Source organism: Pelodiscus sinensis, chromosome 1, assembly GCF_052426305.1.
Source record: "Pelodiscus sinensis isolate ZL-2025 chromosome 1, ASM5242630v1, whole genome shotgun sequence".
NCBI lineage: Eukaryota > Metazoa > Chordata > Testudines > Trionychidae > Pelodiscus > Pelodiscus sinensis.
The window spans coordinates 299,693,470-299,715,294 of NC_143052.1; the positions used below are offsets into that span (position 1 = coordinate 299,693,470).

At 40.1% G+C, this 21,825-nt stretch overlaps 1 protein-coding gene across 20 annotated transcripts in view; it reads left to right on the forward strand.

Annotated features, from left to right (window-relative positions):
• SUPT20H (SPT20 homolog, SAGA complex component) overlaps positions 1-21,825 on the forward strand; it is a 61,519-nt gene that overhangs the window by 18,403 nt on the left and 21,291 nt on the right. For 13 of the 20 annotated variants that reach the window (XR_012900702.2, XM_075919134.2, XM_075919142.2 and 10 more), the window contains 10 exons: positions 5,745-5,874; positions 8,003-8,106; positions 9,248-9,364; positions 9,462-9,515; positions 10,411-10,550; positions 12,004-12,160; positions 12,262-12,318; positions 12,795-12,866; positions 14,348-14,505; positions 20,860-20,892. Coding sequence is in view for 19 of the 20 variants with exons in the window: in XM_075919134.2 (XP_075775249.2) it covers positions 5,745-5,874; positions 8,003-8,106; positions 9,248-9,364; positions 9,462-9,515; positions 10,411-10,550; positions 12,004-12,160; positions 12,262-12,318; positions 12,795-12,866; positions 14,348-14,505; positions 20,860-20,892 (1,022 nt within the window). In the remaining variant the exon portion in view is untranslated. The remainder of the gene's footprint in view (positions 1-5,744; positions 5,875-8,002; positions 8,107-9,247; positions 9,365-9,461; positions 9,516-10,410; positions 10,551-12,003; positions 12,161-12,261; positions 12,319-12,794; positions 12,867-14,347; positions 14,506-20,859; positions 20,893-21,825) is intronic. The other 7 variants (XM_075919136.2, XM_075919151.2, XM_075919152.2 and 4 more) reach the window with 1 other exon arrangement.

Genomic DNA, 21,825 nt, shown 5'->3' on the forward strand with positions numbered 1-21,825 from the left:
ACTGTACTGGCCACAATAAAGCTAAGAGTATCAGACCAGGAAAAAAAGTAACATTACTTCAGAGTGATGGAAGCAGCATTTTTCCGTATTTGCATACTACCAAATAACGAGACACCCAATAAACAGCTAGAGCATTTTTCCAGAAACACTCATTTGAGCCATGTTAGGAGAGATGACAAGTCATAAAAATAAACTTTTACAGTGTAAATTTCAATGATTTAAGTTAGGGTCTGGAATAACAACAGTAACATACAGTCGTTCAATTAATCTGTGTCCCCAAATGATAAAATGGGCTAAAAGTATTTGATTGAATTAGTAATGTGGTAGTGTACACTGTTAACCTTCACGGTTACATGCAAGAACCAACACCTCCCTCACCCTCACTGCTGCCTCTAGGCAAAGATAGGAAAAAACAGACCTGTACAACTATATTGGGATTGTTATAAACACTGCTTCTCCTAGATCTCGTTTGAGACAGAGAAAGGATAGTTATACTTTACAGTATGTGGTAGTTATTGGGCCCCAGCAGTAGACAGGGGAGGGAGAAAAAGCAACTCTTTACCTCTTGCTTAATGCTGTAACTGGCCCCTGACATTTGGACCGAGCATAATGATGCCCATAACCCCCAAATCTGGCTCTCCTATCCTAGCAACAGCCAGCAGGCTCACGAGGACCAGTCCTGAGCCAGCACTCTTAACAGCCAGCTCAACGGAGACATTGTTTTTACTGGAACTGGTTCTGAGATCTTGTACTTCCTAGTGCCAATTCATATGGCAAACTCACTCATTTTACACTTCAAAAGTTGATTTAAATAGTTCAATCCAGAATGAATAACCTGATGTCAATATATTATTATTTTAGCCTCAGGAAGGCTGAAAAAAATAAGCAATGTAACTGAACAGCTGCTTACTGGCAATATATTTAGAAAAAATAAAAATGTGTCAATCACATACAGTTGCGTGAGGCTAGCAGAATTAAATTAGAATTACAATGAAATTGCCATTATAATTGTACTCGTTAAGGAAGGGACAACTCCCTTCCTTAAAAATATAGATCTTTGTTTTCCTTTATTAGTGGGACAGTTGGATATGCTTCTGAAATGTATCTGAGTCTGCCTGCATTTAGTAATTGTCAGAAGTGGTCAGTTGATGAAATTATTTACTTGCACATTCTTAGCATAAAATAGTGCCTCTGACTAGATGAATATCTCTGGTATTTACACACCAGACTAGAATTAGAAACTGTCATAATTCTGTTCCCGTAACACAGAGATGGAGACATTGTATATCTATGAGCATGTTAGATCACTGTGATAATATATAAAACACTGTAAGGTGGGTGTTTATTATAAAAACCAATTATCTGAAATTCATTTCCTATTGATATCTGTTTAAACAACAGCAAATACTTTATTCCTAAATTTAATCCTGAAGAATTTGAGAGCTCTCAAGTTAAAATACCTAGCCATCTGACTGAAAATCTTGTGCTATTGGATTACCAGGAATGAAAGGAACATAATTATCCAATACCAATATTTTATTGAAAATAAAATCAACATTTGATAGGAAGTCCTCCCCAAGGAAGAGGCTGATTCACAATCCGAGCCTTGATACTGAGCTAGATGGATCATTGGCCTGACTCTCTGTGGCTGTGATTGTGGGAAGCTTTGTTTGTTTTTTAGATGAAGTACTACATGTGAGGAAAACACTGCATGAGCTAGGTAAATGGGTGGGGTTGAGACTGGGGATCTGTTATATCTTCCTAAATCCCTCACTCTCACATGCCTTGGGGAACAGGCCAGTCCTCGCCTACAGATAATCCCCTAACCTCAAACAAATTATTTTCAGCAACTACATAGCCCACCTCCCTCATACTCATCCAGGAACCTACCCCTGCAATCAACTCCAGTGCCAGCTCTGTCCATGCATCTGTATTAGTGACATCATCATAGAACTTAACCACATAAACCACCACATCAGAGTCTCATATAACTGAACATCCACCAATGTGATACATGCCATCAGGTGTAAGGCATGCCCCTCTTCTATGTGTATTGGCCAAACTGGATAGTCTCTACAACAGAGGTGGGCAAAAGAGCCTCTGTGGGCCGGATCTGGACCGCCAAGCGGGTGGATCTGGCCCACAGAGGCCCTGCTGCTCCCAAGCCAATTAGGACCTGGGGGAGCATGTGATGCCTCCTACCGCCCTACTAGAAGTATGTGGTGCTTTGAAGTGCCGTGGGTGGGGGGGAGCAGAGGAGGCTTTGCACACTCCCCCACCCCAGGCCAATCAGGGCCTAGGGGGCTGGGGAGCTGTGTGAAGCCTCCTGTGAGGATCCTGTGGCACTTCAAAGTGCCCCATGCTCCTCACAGGCTGGGGGTTGGTTTCCCGCGCTCTCCCACCCCCAGACCCTGATTGCCTGGGGGTAGGGGAGTGTGCCAAGCCTCTTCCAGGGCATGGGTACCTAGTGGGAAGGGGAGGCAAAGGGGCTCCCCCACCCTCAGACCAATTATGGGGTGGGGCAGCCCTGCCCCTTCCTGTTTGGGCCCTGCCCCTTGAGTACATAGAACCCACTCTATGTGCTTCATTTGGCATGGACACTTTAACAATTTTTTCCTTCTCTTTCTGTCCCCCTCCCCTCTCTTTCTCTGCTATTAATTTTGCAACCTGGACCCCTTAACTCCATTCATCAGAAGAATTTAGTTTTGCCTACGAAAGCTCATGATACCATTTACGTTTTTCTTAGGGTACGTCTAGACTACAGGGTTTTGTCGACGGAAGTTTTGTCGACAGATACTGTCGACAAAACTTCTGTCGACATAGAGTGTCTAGACACGTTCAGTTCTGTCGACAAAGCAAGCTGCTTTGTTGACAAAACCCTGTAGTCTAGACGCAACCCTACAGGCAATAACACCTTCTGTCGACAGAACTCAACAGAAAATGAGGTTTACCAGCGTCGACAAAACTGCTGAGTTCTGTCGACATTATGTTCACTTTTGTCGACAAAACCCTGTTCTCTGGACACACCCTTAGTCTATAAGGTGCTGTAGGACTATTTGTTATTTTTTAAGATCTTCCTCTCAAGCACACAAACTGTGTACCATTTGGTTGCCTCGATAGGACAAACTCCTGGTAGAATTCTATGCCAGAAATTAGAAATTCTGCACACAGTATATTCCAGTTCTGCATATTTGTCAAAACAGCACAATCTAATCATACTAGTCTCCGTTATTTTTGGTTATTTGCAGCTAGTATGGTTGTAACAATGCATAGAACAAAAAATGTTTTTTGACAAATAGATTCTTTATTGGTCATGTTAATACAGAGCTGTAAGTAAACGTTCATTTGAAGTACAATATAGAACTGTATTTCCTGCACCCCTCCAAAGCATTGAAAAGGTTTGGGAGAGTCAGGGGTAACAAAGGAGCTGAGGGAGAGGGAAGTAATTGCTGGGAAGGAGCCTGAGTGTGAATTTGGAGGTTTGTCAGGTATAGGCGGGAAAGATATGGAATGGGTTTTTTGAGGAGGGAGGACAGGGAGAGACTGTTAGGGAGCTACCTCCATGCAGATTGTGGCTGATCTGTAGCCTCTCCCATACAGTCAGGCACATCTGCCACTGTCCCTGTATGTCTCTGTGCCCTAGCACATCCCTGTCCCTATGCAGGCCTGCACTCCCTTTCCAATCCCCTACACCAGTGGTGCACAACCTTTTTTCATTCGCAAACCCCATGGGGGTCGCCAAATTTGCTGGCGCAAAAAAAAAAGTGGCTCCTTTAATTGTCGGGCCACTCTCCTGCCACTCCACCCGCCCCTGCCGCATATACGTCGAATGCTGAGCCGAGAAGCTAGAAAAAGCGGCTGGCCAGATCCAAGCGCTGCGACCTCCCAGGAAGGCAGCCACGGGTTGCGCACCGCTGCTCAACATCTTTCAGCCCTTATGCCAGTCTGCCCTTCCCTACTAGCCCTTATGAGCCCCTGTCTGACTCTCCACAGCCGCATGCTGTCTATTTCCCCGAATCCTTTTGTCTCCTGATTTGGTCCCACATGGACTGTGAAGAAGGCTCTGCAGGCTTTTTCTTTTCCTTACCCTTTTTCTCTTCAAGGCAATTGACTGCTGCATTCTAGCACCATTTCACCCTCTGGTGGGCAAAAGGTGAAACTTCAGAAGTTATTTTCTGCTGGGATCTGCAACTGTATTCTAGTGCCATAGCATCCTCTGATGGGCAAAAGGTGTAACGACAATAACATTCCACCAGAAGCTTTTCTGCACAGAAAGAAAGAAGGAAAGAAGGAATGAATGGGAGAAGGGGCTTATTCATTCTGCACACACGCAGTAGTACAAAATTCCCCAAGGAATACCTCAACTCAGCTGAAGGTATAGCAAGCAGTCTCACCCCCAATCCTGTAAGCAGTGAACTTCTGTGGAAGCAGTATATGTGTAGTCTGCTGTTTCTACTTGGAACTGGGATATCATGTGAGTCTGGTAGATAAAAAGGTTTGCATTGCTGGATGGTTGGATCTCCAGTGCCCCAGGGGAAAAGTCTGATCTCTTGAGCAGCCTAGTCTGGCACTATTAGCAGAAGCTGGTTTCTTCCCTGTCTCTTTCCCATGCAGCAGAAGCATTATGCTTTTGCATCTGTTCCTCTGTTGTTGCCTGCATGTCTCAAGTGTATTAGATGGGGGAACATGAAATGGTTGCTGCCATTTATGAGCTTGAGAGGCATAGGAAAGGTTCCTGGCAGTCAACCCAGGGTAAGCCAGGTGAGATCCACAGGTTTTTACCCCATTCTTCTTGTTGCCTGTTAAAATTGCCTTGTGCCTTAACAGCAGCACTCCTTGTTCAGTCTATTTTTCCTTTCCCCTCAGAAATGCTTCCCCTATCAAAAGTGGTAGCAAATTGATAGGGTTTGTCTGTTTTTTCTTCATTCTCCCACAGCTGATGTGTTTGGTCCTTGGAGGAGAAACCAGCAGCAAAACTGCCTAGGTGTGACACATTTCATTTAAGCAGCACCTTCACCCAAGTTTAGTCTTCAACCATGAAACAAAGATAGAAATATAAACATGTGAAATCTCAGGCTTAAAAACTAATACTCTTATTGCCAAGGATTTTGAATAGCTGAAAGTGTAAGTGGGCATAGGATGAGGAAGAGGGGAAATAGGTCATTCAGACCAAAACTGTTGTTAGTGAACAGGACTCTCCTTACAAATAATTGTAAAAGTTATTGTGGCACTTGGATCAGATTTCTGCAAATCTAGGAAACGCAAAGCAACTAGGACAGCTTTTTAGATTCTACAGTCATACTGTAAATCTGGAAGTAAATTTTTGCTGTGAAAAGAATTTCAGAAGGTCTGCTTTATTGTTTGGTCAAAAAATTCTGTTTGGTTAAATTTACCATTTATAAAATATATGTACAGAGTAGGTTTTGTGGGATGATAGCATAGGGGGTATTCTTAGATTATAACCATATTAACTGTGGACCTAGGAATGAAAAGGATTAAAAAGACCCAACTGAGTGATTTTTCTTAAGTCTTGCTTTTTTTAAGTTTACATTACTTAATGAATGTACCCTATTGTGTATTTATATTACATGTTGGGCTTTTTAAACTCTATATTTTGACACTGTGCTGTTTAGCATTCTCTAATAATTTTACTTCCTGATTGATTCATTTGTTTTAGCAAATAACATATTATTCCTTACTTGATTTTTATTGATTATTTTCATGAGCACACTTTACTTTTAAAGCAGAAGCTGAGGCGAAATGTGAACTTACTTGAGAAGCTGGTTATGCAGGAGACATTGTCATGTTTGGTTGTGAATCTCTATCCAGGGAATGAGGGTTATTCGCTGATGCTCAGGGGAAAAAATGGATCAGGTAATATTCCTGCTGTTTAACACTTCTTATGTTCAGTGTGCTTTACAAACACTAACTAGTCGTTATGAGCCATGCTGGCTGCTTGTATTTGGTGCTTGTTTCTTTTCTAAAGCAAGCTTCTGTACAATTCTGTTCTTGAACTAAAAATGTCCAACCACCTGATCATGGATGATGTTCATATAAATAAATGCTAAATTAGCATGCTTTAGCCTTTTGAGTAGTCTGGTTCTGTATATGACATTTGTCTAGAGACAAATTCATCCTTTTACATGGGAGTGTGGCCCATAACACTTATATCCAGCCTGTCTCAGTCCTTCATCCCCTGCCAGTCTTCTTGGCCCAGTATTTCTAAGTCTCTTTGCTTAGTCAGGCCCAGCCTCCCTATTCAAGTCATAGTCTTCTCCAGAGTTCTTTGATCAGACCCAGTCTCTGCTATCCCCAGCACCTCATCCAGTCTCAGGCACTTTCCTTTCTAGGTTCCTCATCTTAATCTTCCTCCTACACCTGGGCAGCTTGTCCTGATCTATTCTGTCCATTGTTCCTCCATGTTCAGGTCCAGCTCATCATCTCTGGTCTCAAGTTAAGTTGCTTCCTACATGCTGCCAGAATGCCAGATGGGCAAGCACTGAGGGCACTGGAAAGACTTGTCTGCTTTCTGTCTGTGCTGCATGCTATAGTGGCCCATATCAGTTGCATGCAGCGGTGGTGGGGAAGATTTCAGCCCATGTATCCATGGGCTGGAAAATGCCCAGTCAAGATGAACTCTTAAGAGCATTAAACTGCCAAATTCTACTAGGTCTTTACTGAGTGTTTGGCTAAATTTGGAAGCTTTTCTAGGGGGACAGCAAAAAGCAGTGCTCCTGCCAAATTTCAAGTCCCTGCTTGAAAGTACATAGGCACTAGAGATTCTCAATAAAACAGTTGTAAGAGTTTTTTTTTAACGTAGGCGAAACAACTGGTTTTTACCTAATCTTCCCTAATTTTTCCCTTGGAAGCAAATGAGCCTTTAAAAAAAAAAAAAAAAAACTTTCTAGGAAAAATCAGCCTTAGGCAGACACAAAATATAGGAAATTGCAGCTCATGTGATTAAATGTAGTAAAATTATAAGCAACTAAAAAGGGTCTTAAAATGGGAAATAAGTGATACTAGCCACAGTGCTTATAATTAAAGAGGAACATTTTCAGAAGTGACCAGTGATTTTATTTGCCTGATTAGACAAAGTTAAATGTCCTTATTTTTAGCATTTCATGACAATCGAGTCCTTTTAAATTTTGTCTAGTTGGGTACTCAAAACTGCAGTATCCAAAATCATGAGTCACTTATGAAAATGTAGGCTCAACTAAAGCTGTTTTGTACCTGGTAGTCAGGAACAGAAACTCTGGAATATTAATCATATGTAGGGCTTCCTTTAGGAAAACAAAGAGAGATTTACATATACATTTCTATGGTAACAGTCAATTAAAAAAATAGACAATTTCAAGGTGACTTCTTAAAAATAGCAATTTCTTTAGTATATTGTGTTGTGTATGTCAGTTCAAGGCAAATACCAGATGAGAGATTTGGAAAACAGCATTCTGCGCTTCCTACAACAAATAGGAAATTTAGTTTGTTTGTATAGGGATTGTGTTATTGTTGAAACATGGCCCTCGATCCTGCAGATACTTATTCACCTAGTTAACTTTCAGTATGTGAGTAGTCTCATTGAAGCCAATGGGATTACTTAAATGCCTGAAGTTAAACGTGCCTGTTTGCAGGATTAGGGATTAATAATGCTTTAGGACTGTTTTCACTAGGTTTTTTAAATCATTACTATCATTTATTGTTGATATTGAAAGAGACAGATTTCCTATTCCCCCTATATTTTAGGTTTATAGAGAAGCCATTTTGGGGCCAAATTGTGCTCTCATAAAGTTTTGCCATTTACTGCAATAAAGCAGGATAAAGCCAATATTAAATGCTAAGAAATACAATCAAAAGGATGAAAATAAATATTATTCAAAGAAAATTAGGATTTGGGATATTTTTCAGCAGCCCCTCTTTTTCTTTTTGACATGCTTTATTTCTAACATTTGACTTTTGAAGCTGTACTGAGAAGCAATAGATAAAGCATTGAATTCTTTGTATTCAGATTCTGAGACCATTCGACTGCCTTATGAGGAAGGTGAACTCCTTGAATATTTGGATGCAGAGGAGCTGCCACCTATTTTGGTTGATCTTTTAGAAAAATCTCAGGTATGAAATTCTTTGCAATTAAGGGTTATTCTTTTAATCATACTCTGATTGGACAAAGTACTCTCTGTAGATGCTTCTGCGCACCTTCAGTGAGCAGTTTGAAGCATTAAGCTCATAATTTGTTTAGTGTTCAGAATAAAATATCTTGTTAGCATCCAAAACAAACACATTCATCCACATGTTGGGTTTTTTGCCATTGTTTAGTCTAAAATGAGAAGCCCCTGTGATTGTTATGCTCCAGAAAAGTGCACTTGAGCTAAATGTTTGAGATTGGAATTTCATAAATGTAAGTAGTCATGTTTTTTTATCTTAATGTTATTATGCTGTTTTGGAGCTTGGGTATTGCATTTATTTGGGTGTGTACTAGAGATCACTGCACTTGACAATGCCTAGTACAGGAATTCTCAAACATCATTGTACCGTGATCCTTTTCTGACAACAAAAATTACTGCATGACCCAAGGAGTGGGTAACCAAAGTCCAAGTCTCCCTGACCCCTGAAGGGCAAGGCCAGGGGACCATTGTCCAAGCTCCACCACCTTGAGGGGCCAAAACTGAAGCCCAAGGGCTTCAACCTAAAGCAGAACACCTGTAATCTGAGCCCCACCACCCACTGCTATAGCCAAGTGGTGGGGCTTGGGCTTCAGCTTTGGCTCTGAGCCCTTACAAGTTTAAGACAGACTTGGCAACTCCATTAAAATGTAGTTGCTGCCCACTTTGTGGTCCTGACCCACAATTGGAGAACCACTGACCTAATGGTTTAGTGTTTTTTACTGGTTTAGCCATAGTAATAACAAGCACAGCACCAGGGACCATATTATGCAAGCAGAAACAACTGCACCACTCTCACTGAGTTCAGCAGAAAGGACAGCATCCTGTGCTAGGGATAAATTTGGCTTCATGTCTGGCTGGAGTATATATAATTACAGAGTGAAAACATGGCAGGAAGTCACAATTAGCTATAAAATCATTGCATAAGTGCCAAAAGGTTTTCAATGACAATGGCTAAGTCCATAATAGTCTCAGGATCCACCCATTCTATTGTTTTTATAGTATATGTGAGTGTGTGTATAATTACAAAGGTGGATCCAAGAATTCTGTAAATGTATATTTACAGAAATATTTTTATTTGATTCAAACAGGTTAATATTTTTCATTGTGGGTGTGTCATAGCAGAAATACGCGACTACAGACAGTCTGGTAATATGAAATCTCCAACGTACCAAAGCAAGCATGTTCTTCTGCGTCCAACAATGCAGGTAAGAGATACAGCAAATTAAATGGTTTTTATATACAAATATATTACAGTTATAGTATTTATTTGAAAAGTAACCAAAATGTGCCTGTTTTTTTCAGACTTTAATTTGTGATGTGCATTCCATAACAAGTGACAACCACAAATGGACACAGGTAAGTTTCCATGTAAATGTAAACCTTGCAATGATATAAAGGATAAAGCAAAGCAATTTTGCAACCTATATTAATAGGACATTGTACAGATAATTGGATTATTTTAGAGTGGCCAGGAATCTGTTTGATGTTGAAGAGACATGCCAAAATAGCTCACTAGCAGCGTGATCTTGAAAACCACTGAACACCTTCAACTCCCAGTGAAGATAATAGGTGTTGAAATTTTGAAGATGCTCAGCACTTAATGTTCTATTATATAGGATGAAAACATTAGAGATAATCTAATTAGTCATCCCTCCTTACCCTCCATCATCTTGATCATGTTGGCCCAGGATGGCATCTAAAGAAGGACTCTAACTCTGTACAACTCTCCTTCTTAAAAGCACTTTCCCACTGGTACTGATAGCAGAGTGAAACTAACTAAGATGATGTAATTTTAGTTGATTTCATGCAACAGTCCTCACTAGTGGCAAATACATCTGCTGAGCAGCACAGACATATTCAAGTTGTTTGCCTCAACCAGTATCTTGTGTCTTATATACATCAGTTGTGTTAAAATAGAAACTTAGCCACCTCATCAAGATACGTCATTGACAACTGATTTGTTTATTGTGTATGTGTGTGTAAAAAAGAAAAAGTACTCCTCAGTAGTAGGGTTTTCAGGGAGCTTTTTGCTATAAAAAAAAAATTAAAAAAATTCTCAACCTAAAATGAGCGTAATGATTCCTAAACAATAAAAATATATTTTGCTGGGTTAGCAAGTAGTACATGCTTGTGCATGCATACATATATACACACATATTCAGATACCATGATGAGTAGCATGAAATAAAAGCCTGTAAAGATATATAAAATTTCCAATTTTTTACATAATTAAAATTTGCATATATTGTAGGAAGACAAACTTCTACTTGAGAGCCAGCTTATCTTGGCTACAGCAGAGCCTTTGTGTCTGGATCCTTCAATAGCAGTAACCTGCACAACAAACAGACTCCTCTATAACAAGCAGAAGATGAACACTCGCTCAATGAAACGGTAATAATTAGTCTGTCATATGTCAGGACATAATATAAACCTGCTCAGAATTTTACAGATTACTTTAAAGAAAAAATAAACAAACCATACACTAATTTGTTATATGTTCATGACCAGTGTTAAATTCATTTAAATTAAGCAAGCTTTGAAAGTCTTATTTAGTACTTGTTCTGTGTAATGCTTCTACAATTTCTTCTAAATAGGAAATGTTTAAAGGTCTGTTGAGCTATGGATTATATTAAATTCAGCTGTTAATATATTAAACTTATAATGTGTATGTAATATGTGTATACATAAAATATATGTACATTAATTATTTTCTTATAGTACCATATTGAGTGAATACAAATTGTATTGTTCTCTTATGGTCATGTCCTTGTTTTTGCTGTGGCAAGTATAATCAAAATATTCACAGCAGAAGCAGACGGCAGCTGTGAACAATGTTAAATATGAGTGTATGGCGTTAAAAAATGCTTCATTCTAAACCATCCTTGTACTACTTTGCCCAAAAAAATGAATTCAAGGCTATAGTGCTCAAGGATAATATTTCACAGCTTTTACTTTAAGAATATGGGAACTTGTTTTCATGGCCTGACCTTAATGCATAAATTACAAAATATTCAACTATATAACAGGATAAAATCCAGCAAAATTAATATGTTTTCTGTTGCTTAAATGGTTCAACAAACTTAAATCGTCAGTGTCATGCAGAAGGTCTTGATTCTGTAAACATTTATGCATAAGCTCAATTGTGAATAGCTGGTGAAACTAAGTTAAGCATGGGTGTAATTGTTTGGAGGATTAGCGTCTGAATGACTTTAAGAGCAGTGTGGTGCCAGTCTACTATACAATCTGTTAGAATAGCTTCATTTTTGTGTATAGTTATGTTCACTACTATTTTACAGTAGCCTGGAATGGTTCCTGTTAATTATACTAAGAAATATATATACATGCTCAGTAATATGTAAAATATATAAACAGTCTGTTAAAATTAACAAAAATAGGTATAAAAATAGATAGTAGATGCTTAGGAGTACACAGATTAGCTAAAGATAGCTTCAGCATTATTGCAAGTAGTCTTCGTGACTACAACTGTAGGTATAATTCTAACAGGGCTAAGGATCTTGTTTGGGCTAAAGAGTGGCAAAGCTACCATATTTTTAATAGTATTTTAACTTTTTGTGAATAATATCAGTAGCACAAAGTTTTAGCAAGATGAATTAAATCTGGACAATATTCTGTTTTATTTTAAATTTTTGTTAGTATTTTAATTGCTGTTATTCACAAAATTCTTCCATCATAATTTTTATTCCAAGATAAAAATTTTAAAAAAGCATATTGCACAGCACATCTTTTAGTTACAATGAAAATGGCCTTTTCCTGCGTGTATTAGCACACGTGTTAATAAGTTTCAGTTTGTTGTTTTACAAGCACATTTCTCAATATGTGTTAGGTGTTTCAAGAGATACTCCAGGTCCTCTCTGAATCGGCAACAGGATGTGGCACATTATCCAACTCCACCTCAGCTCCGACTACTTGACTACTTACAGAAAAGAAAGGAAAGGAAAGGAACACAGCAGTATGACCTCAAAATTTCTAAAGCTGGGAATGTAAGTCCATTGCAAGTTATGCGAGCCAACATTGTTTCTTTATTCTTAATCATTAGTATACAGATATTCACATTGTTTTGTATTTCCCTCCCATCTTTCAGTGTGTAGATATGTGGAAACAGAATCCTTGCTACTTGACGGTACCTTCTGAAATTGATGTAAGTTCAAGTTGTTTCTAACCACATTTAGGCCAGTAAAAATTTAACTTCTTTCTTCTGGAAATCATTTTGCATTCCTGCTGAGCAGTGACTTGTAGGGACTACTAGATTGTGCTAATTGCAGTTTGTATTTACACAACATTTTGTGTATCGAGCAGGAAGATTACTAGGAAAGTAGTGAGTTATGATGGCCCTTTCTGGGACATGGTGCTGGGCTTCGGCACAGAGCCTTTGTGAACAGCTGCTAGAATGCAGTTGCTTCACTCTGTGTGACAGGATAGCACAATATGAGCCACACTGTTAGCCAGTAGATTTTTCATGGCTAGATAAGTCTCTGCTAAATCTATTTAAAGTTTAAAGATTATGAGAATTCTTCACTAAAAGCATTAGAACAAAGTAACATATGTATAAAATCATTGTCATCTCTACACTTTTTTCAACTGCTTTATATTCTGACACCTGCTTTTTCTTTTAAGGTGGAAAAATATGCCAAAGTGGAAAAGTCTATCAAACCTGATGACTCTCAACCTACTGTCTGGCCAGCACATGTAAGTAATTTAGACTTTTGGCCAACCTTTTCTCCCGTTAGTCAAGATGATGCTTCTTTCAATAGGATTATAAAGAACATTGTTTTTTCTATAATCTAGTCTTTTATAAAAGTTTGGAAGGGAGATTGTCATGGGGAAGTGTAATTTTACACATTGGTGCATTGGGATGATTATCAAGCTAAAAGAATATCTAGAATGTATTAAGTATCAGAGAGGTAGCCGTGTTAGTCAGAATCTGCAAGAACAATGAGAAGTCCTGTGGCACCTTATAGACTAACAGATATATTGGAGCATAAACTTTCGTGGGCAAAGACCCACTTGCATCTGACAAAGTGGGTCTTTGCCCACGAAAGCTTATGCTCCAGTAAATCTGTTAGTCTATAAGGTGCCACAGGACTTCTTGTTGTTCTTGTAGAATTTATTATTCATTGGCATACAAAATAGTAAAAATAATTTACTCTTAAATTTCAATCTTTAGCCTCAGTTGTAGTGTGAGCATAATACAATGGAATTTTGGCTTTGCCCACACTGCCTACCACATTAGCTAGCCGGTGTGCTGTAATTTCTCTGTATAATAGCAGGACACTCGGAATCTGCTTGAAATTCTTGGGCAGCATGCTGCTACTACTGTGATTACAAAAATGGAATAATTTACAGGAAGTGGTCTTTTCTTTGTTTCTTTTATTCCTTTATTTCTTTGTTTCAACAAACCTTTGTTTTGTTTTTAATCCTCATGTGATGGGTGAGTCAGGAGACCTTCTACAGTAATAATTCTTGCAATAGATTCTGGAAAGGAGCGGGTCATAGAATTATAAGGTTAGTCAGGATGACAGGGGCCAGTTTGTACACAGGGCTGTTCTCTAATACAAAAGAAAATGCTTACAGTAATTAGAAATCTGTCTATGGACTCTTCATACTGGAACAGTTGACACATTGTGCCTTCTTTGTCATCTGCTTCCATCTTTTTGTCCTTGCAGGTTACTTCATGTTACCAAAAACTAACAACTTGGCTGTAAACTTTTCTTATGGCATACTATTCAACTATTGTTCTGTGTTGTGTGTATATATAACTACTTTTAGATGCTGGCAATATTGTAGCTATGTTTGCCCCAGGATATCAGAAACAAGGTGTGCGAAATAACAAATTTACCATTGGTCTAATAAAAGATATTCCCTCACCCACCTTGTGTATATATCTTTTTAGTTGCGTTTCTTCTCTCTGTACTTCCAGAATCTATCATAAATAATTAAGGGTCCTCTGTATTTCTTATTTTTAAGTAACTTGTTTATCTCTCCCATTCTATTAGTGAATTTCTTCTGGAAATCATTTTCCATTCCCACTGAACAGAGTGACATTTAGGGGTTACTAGATTGTGTTAATTGCAATTTGTATTTTGTAGACTTCTAACATATATTGATCAACCTTTTCTGTTGAATTGTTTTTGAAAAGATTCAGTATATATTGTCATTCTGTCTTTCAGGAGATGAGAGATGATTATGTGTTTGAATGTGAAGTTGGTAATCAGCTTCAGAAAACAAAACTGACCATTTTTCAATCTCTCGGTAATCCACTGTATTATGGTAAAATACAGACATTCAAAGGCAGTGAGGAGAATGACAGCCCAGTAACTCCATCACAGTAAGTAGCATGCGTATTTAGAATATAAGGACAGCCATACTGGGTCAGAGCAGAGGTCCATCTAGCCCAGTGTCCTGTCTTCTGACAGTGGCCAACGCTACATGCCCCAGAAGGAGTGAACAGAACAGGGAATCTTCAATCCTGTCACCCATTCCCAGCCTTTGACAGAGGTTAGGGACACCATTCCTATCTATCCTGGCTAATAGCCATTGATGGACCTAACCTCCATGAATTTATCTAGTTCTTTCTTGAACCCTGTTAAAGTCCTGGTCTTCACAACCTCCTTTGGCAAGGAGTTCCACATTCCAACCATGCACTATGTGAAGAAACACTTCCTTTTGTTTGTTTTAAACCTGCTACCTAATAATTTCATTTGGTGACCCCTAGTTCTTATGTTATGGGAACAAATAAATAACTTTTCCTAATTCACTTTTTCCACACCAGTCATGATTTTATAGACCTCTATCATATTCCCCCTTAGTCTCCTCTTTTCTAAGCTGAAAAGTCCAAGTCTTTTTAATCTCTCTTCATATAGGACCCATTCCAAACTCTTAATAATTTTTGCTGCCCTTTTCTGAACCTTTTCCAGTGCCAAAATATCTATTTTGAGATGAGGTGACTACATCTGTATGCAGTATTCAAGATGTGGGTGAACCATGGTTTTATATAGAGGCAATTAGATATTCTCTGTCTTATTCTCTATCTCTTTTTTAAAGATCCTAACATCTTGTTTGCTTTTTTTGACTGTCACTGCACATTGAGTACAGGCAGTCCCCGGGTTACGTACAAGATAGGGACTGTAGGTTTGTTCTTAAGTTGAATCTGTATGTAAGTCGGAACTGGCGTCCAGATTCAGCCGCTGCTGAAACTGATCAGTTTTAACAGCGGCTGAATCTGGACACCAGTTCTGACTTACATACAGATTCAACTTAAGAACCCCAGGCATCCCCAAGTCAGCTGCTGCTGAAACTGATCAGCAGCTGATTCCAGGAAGCCCAGGGTAGGGGCTTCCTGTAGTCAGCCACTGGTCAGTTTCAGCAGCGGCTGACTTGGGCACGCCTGGGGCAGAGAAGCTGGGGTGCTGCTGGGTTGGTCCAGTAGCGCCGCCGCTCCTTGGCGCTACTGAACCAACCCAGCAACACCCAAGCTGCTCTGCCCCAGGCGTCCTGATTCATTCGCTGCTGAAACTGACCAGCAGTGGCTGAATCAGGACGCCTGGGGCAGAGCAGCTGGGGTGCTGCCGGGTTGGTCCAGTAGCGCCCAGAGCGGCGCTACGGGACCAACCGGCAGTGCCCCAGCTGCTGTACCACAGGCGTCCGGAGCAAAGCCGCGGAGCACGGGGGCAGCGGGACAGCCCAGACGCGCCGTGGCTGTCCTGCTGCCCTCGGGCTCCGCGGCTTTGCTCTGCTTTGCTCCCCTTCTTCCTGGCCTGCAGACCAGGGAGACGGGGAGCAAAGCCGCAGAGCATGCGGGCAGTGGACAGCCCAGACGCGTCTCGGCTGTCCGCTGCCCGCGTGCTCTGCCACTTTGCTTCCTCTCCCTGGTCTGCTGGAGACCAGGGAGACGGGCCCCGTTTGTAACTGCGGATCCGACATAAGTCGGATCCGCGTAACTCGGGGACTGCCTGTAGATGTTTTCAGAGAACTATCCACAATGACTCCAAGATCTCTCTCTTGAGTAGTTGTAGCTAAATTAGTTTTCATCATATTGTATGTATGGTTGAGGTTATTTTTTCCAATGTGCATTACTTTACATTTACCAACATTAAATTTCATTTGCCATTTTGTTGCCCAGTCACATAGTTTTGTGAGAGTTTTTTGAAGCTCTTCACAGACTGCTGTGGTCTTAACTATCTTGAGCTGTTTAGTATTATCTGCAAATTTTGCTGCCTCACTTTGTCACTTCACTGTTTACTAATTTAAAAAGTTTATTTACTATATATCTGAGAGAATCTGTCTATACCTGTGTCTGTGCATCTGCCTGTGCATGTGTCTGCCTATTTGTTCAAGAACTCCTCCCAAATGGTAAGAGCTAGGACCATCAAATTCAGGAGACAGCTTCCTCTTATCGTAACTTAAAGCAAGGTAAAGGTTTGGTTGTGCCAGGGAAATGGGATGTGCCTCAAATGGTATTGCTTCTCATAAGACCATACAGAAAAGACACAGAATCACAAAGCAGGTGAAGGGGATTGGCCCCAATTCTGTACAAGACTTCCCAGTCTTGAGCCTCCCACCTCCTCAGGCACCCTTTAGGGAAGATTGCGGGGACTGAAGTATTCCCCTCCCCCCATTTGTATAGGAGCATTGCTGGCTGTTCCCTTCATCAGTGAGTGAGGGGAAAATACACAGTTTGCTGCATTCTTCTCTCTGACTGAGGAGTGCAGAGGACAGACAAGCTTGGACCTGCCCCACCTGGAGGACTTGTACCCCTGCCATGGCTGTGTCCGCTACAGCTAGAAGCACTTCTTGCCTGGCCCCAAGCTGCTGCGGTGAGAGAGGGCTGGGGTAGTCCTCTCTCCCTGAGGAAGTCTGCATACTGAATCCCTCATCTCTTGCTCCATCTCAGAGCAATGATTTAAATGCAGAAAAACTAAAATTGAGTTAAAGGCCCGAGCAATGCCAGGTAAATCTTCTAGTTATGTGATAATTGAGATAAACCCAGGAGTGTTTACCTGTGTAAGTCAAGCTGTCAAATGTACCTACTTACATTAGAAAACTAGATTTCATTTCAGGAATTTAGAAATATCTAACCCCACATGTGCCATTGTCATCTTAAAAAGTAAAGCAGCAAATTGTGTAATGATCAGATACAACCACAAGAATCTTATATATTCCCACATTAAAGTTATACTGTAACAAAATCTCAATTTGGAGGGACAATTGAAGATATTCCCATGACATGTTTCCAAGGGTGTTACTGTTTTAAATCTGTATATTATGGTAGTGCTGAAAATGTGACTGGCACCATAGAAACATTTAGGAAGGGACACAATCTTTTATCCTAAGAATTTACAATCCAAAAAGACAAAAAAACAAAGATTGGGGGAAAGATATAACACAAACAAATATGATAACTGATACATATGATGTTAATTCTGTTTTTAAAAAATATAGAGACTATATATAGCAGTCTACAGCTGTCCGTTTATCTATTCATTGTAAAGATGTTAAGTACTGTGTACTTTTTGTAAGTACTGACTTATTTTTGCATTGAGTATTCAATTAATCGATAGAGCGGCACTGCGTGTTTCAAAGGGGCAGCGCCGCATGAAGCCCGGGATCAGCTGGGGAGTCCCCAGCTGACCCTGGGCTACATGTGGGCTGCCACTTTGAAATGCTGCGGCAGAGTTTCAAAGGGGCAGCACCACACAGCTGATCCCATACTCTGCGCGGCTCTGCCCCCTTGAAATGCCATCACGGTGTTTCAAAGGGGCAGCGCTGCACGGAGCCCAAGGTCAGCTGGGGACTCCGTTTCAAAGCTGCAGCACCACATGGAGCCTGGGTCGTCCCCCCCATCCTTCCTGCCTCTATCTATTTGATAGAGGCAGCAAGGAGTGGGGGAAGCGATAATTGACTATCCTGTCGACCATCTGATAAGCATTTGCACTGGCCCCAAGTCCTTAATATCCCTAATTCATTGTTAGTTCTTATTTTAGGCCCCAGTCTTGCAAGGTGTTCTGGATGCTTGACCCTGCACCTGCTCAGACTTCCAATGATTTCCATGGGATACAAGGATCTGCCCGCTTGTACAAACCAGTTAGCGTGATCAGGTTTTATTAACTGCCACTATTTTGTAATGTTACCTAGTGTTTAATCATGCTCTATTGCTTTTGAATTTTAACCATTTCATATTGCTAAGTTTTAGTTATTTTTAACACTTTTCTTGATATTTGCCTATTTATTTTCTAGAGTTCTATACTAATCTTAAAAAGTCACTTAAGGTTGTGCACAGGAACTGGGATTTTCAAAGGTACTTAAGGGAGTTTTTGATTGAAACTGACTCCTTTGAAAATGCCAGTCCAGATGTACAGTTTTAAGAACTTATTGGTATTTGGTTCCCTAAGTTTCTTTGGCTCTATTTGAAAATTTCAGCCTCAAGAGTCAGACCATTCTTTCTCCATTTTATGAGGGATTAAAAAAAAATCACCTATTTAGTAGTTTGCTTTTTGAATCCATGAGACTATTGCAAATTTAAAATCTGAATGGATTAAATAAAACATACGTAGTGAATTACAAACAATATATATATATATATATATATATATATATATATATAGTGTTACCTCTTGTGAAAAAACATGATTGGGAAAGTTAAATAATGAGAGAAATCAGGATAACATTCCTTTTAACATATTGTTCTTCAGTGTTTCTTGACATACACCCAAATTAAACTTCAATTACATGCGAAATCCCCTCCACATCATGAATCTGCATGAGCCAGAAGAATCTTTAGATTGGTCATGTTTCCCAGGAAAATTGTACAGAGAGAGAAGTAGTAGTAGATTATTGGGAAAAGCCTGGGAGATCTGTAATCCTCGACTTTTATTGTTTATAATTTCCATCCTAATATCCTAAATTGGTCTGAATTGGACCAGAAAATTTCCTTTAAGGGGCATGGGCATTACATTAAAATGACATTAGTGAAACAGATTTCATGTTCTGTTTTTAAAATATATTTATTTCAAACTGAATCCGTCTTTCTTAATATCTTATTGCTGGAGGTCTTTCTTTTTTTATTCCCTTCTATGAGCAAATTATTACATTTATTTACTAAATATTAAACCAAATGTATAATGCCATGGTACTTAATACAAAGAATATGAAATGCTACTTTTAATAGCATAGAAACTGTAACAGACTACCACTTCCTGATTGTATGACTGTGCAATTGGTATTTTGCATTTTATATTGGTGTAGATTCACTCTTAAAGGGATGGTATCACAATAAAACCCTAAATCCTTGTCAACCATGATTGTGTCCCTCTAAATATACTGTACAAGAGCAGTGTTCCTCAAAGTGGGCCACAGGTCCACTTTGGGATAACCGCTAGCAGGCCCACAGCACTACCTAAAGGGTTTGTATCCATAGAGTCTCTCGCTTCTATTAGCTCCGTGGCTCCCTTTGGCTGGAAACAGTGAACCAGAGCCAATGGGAGCTGCGAAGCTCTGTGGTGACAGGCTCCTTAGGTAAATAAAGCATTGCAGGCCCGCTAGCAACTTTCCCCAGGGAGAGAGGACAACCACAGCCCTCTCTTACTGCAGCAGCTTGGGGCCAGGTGAGAAATGCCTGTCTGTGGCTTCTATAGCTTCAGCAGACACAGCCAGAGGACGGGTGCATGTCCCTTGCTGGGGGACAGACAGACACACAGACAAACTCTTTCAGTAGATAGCCATCCCTTGCTCCTCCCCAGCACCCTGCTGTCACAATGGGGTTATAGCTGTCTCGGACCCCATTTCTGGCCCCTTGCTGCTCCTCTGTGGTCATAATACAGTATAACTGCCCCTGCTAGCAGACCATTCTTTCTCCATTTTATGAGAAATAGTTGCATTCCAGGCAACACAGGAAGCTGCGCACTAAATTTGGTGGTCTTAGCTCTTACCATTTAGGAGTTCTTGAATAAACAGATTCACAAAGAGACATACATGCACACACAAATTCTCTCAAATATATGGGGGTATGTCTACACTACCCCGCTAGTTCGAACTAGCGGGGTAATGTAGGCATACCGCAATTGCAAATGAAGCCCGGGATTTGAATTTCCCGGGCTTCATTTGCATAAGCGGGGCACCGCCATTTTAAAATCCCCGCTCGTTCGAACCCCGTGCCGCGTGGCTACACGCGGCACGAACTAGGTAGTTCGAACTAGGCTTCCTAGTTCGAACTACCGTTACTCCTCGTGGAATGAGGAGTAACAGTAGTTCGAACTAGGAAGCCTAGTTCGAACTACCTAGTTCGTGCCGCGTGTAGCCACGCGGCACGGGGTTCGAACGAGCAGGGATTTTAAAATGGCGGTGCCCCGCTTATGCAAATGAAGCCCAGGAAATTCAAATCCCGGGCTTCATTTACAATTGCGGTATGCCTACATTACCCTGGTAGTTCGAACTAGCGGAGTAGTGTAGACATACCCTGGTAGATTAGTGATTATGAAGCAAGATTAGAGTTTCATTCTTTCAGCAGTCTCCATCTCACCAAGTAAGGCTTAATTCTTAATTATTCTTGTCAATTATTTGGGAGCATTGAGTCCTATTCCAAAAAAGAGTGGTTTCTTTGCTGTTTTTTCAGAATTGTGATCTTCGAGGAGTGCTTTTGAATTCCAACGATAATAACCGCATTGTTTTATGTTTTACATTTTAGATTCCTTATTGGCTCCAAGACTGATGCTGAAAGGTAAGTTGTTTCTTATTTTTACAGCATGAGTTTGTTCCTTTCAGCCATAATGTACCTGACCTTTGTTACCAAGGAAGTAATGGCCTGGACAGATGTCACATGGCTATTAAATAGAAATACTCGAGAACTGCAACAAGAGTAGAAATGTAGCATCTCTTGCTCGTTATATTTATAGGAAGGGACTATGGGGAGAGTAATTATACATAACTGTCCAATTTTCTCCTAAATTCTGAGGACCATATTATGCCTTTTGGTGCACTTTTGGTGCCTTTTGGTGCCTTCAGTGATAGTCTGGTGAGAACATTCAAAAGAAGATTTTGGTCTTGAGACATTGTACGAGTAAATTTGCTATTGGGTATTTCTGTAGAGTTGTTCTTTTGAACTTTAGTGTAAAACTTCTTCAATAAATCAGCGAAAAAAAATTTATTCAGGTAATATTGATTTGGCATTATGCAAGGTATTCTATGACTCCTAGCTAGAGCAAGAGAAAAAATAGTTGTCCCTACCCCTGCCAATGGGAGCTGCAGGAAGGAGGTATCCTGGTCCATGCCATTTCCCACCGTTTCCAGTGGCTGGGAACGGTGATCACCAGTACCAGGGACCGTGCAGAAAAATGTAGAGGTGCCCTGATCGAGAGGCAATTACAGCCAACTTTTAGGTAGCCTGCCATTTGTAATTCAGGACTACAGTATACATTTTAGTTATAGGAAGTTTATGGTTATTTGCTGTGGTTCATTATGAAATATTAAGTAGACGTCTCACATACTCAGTGGATTTCTGCAGCTGATGTTTCTCAACTTTTTCAGGATGGCAACTCCTAATTCAACATACAAAAATTTTACAACCTCTTTGCACTTATTATAAAAGAAGGAGTGCAGAATCTAACAAAGATGAGCCTGTATAATCTTACTTGTATTCCAAATAGCTGATAGA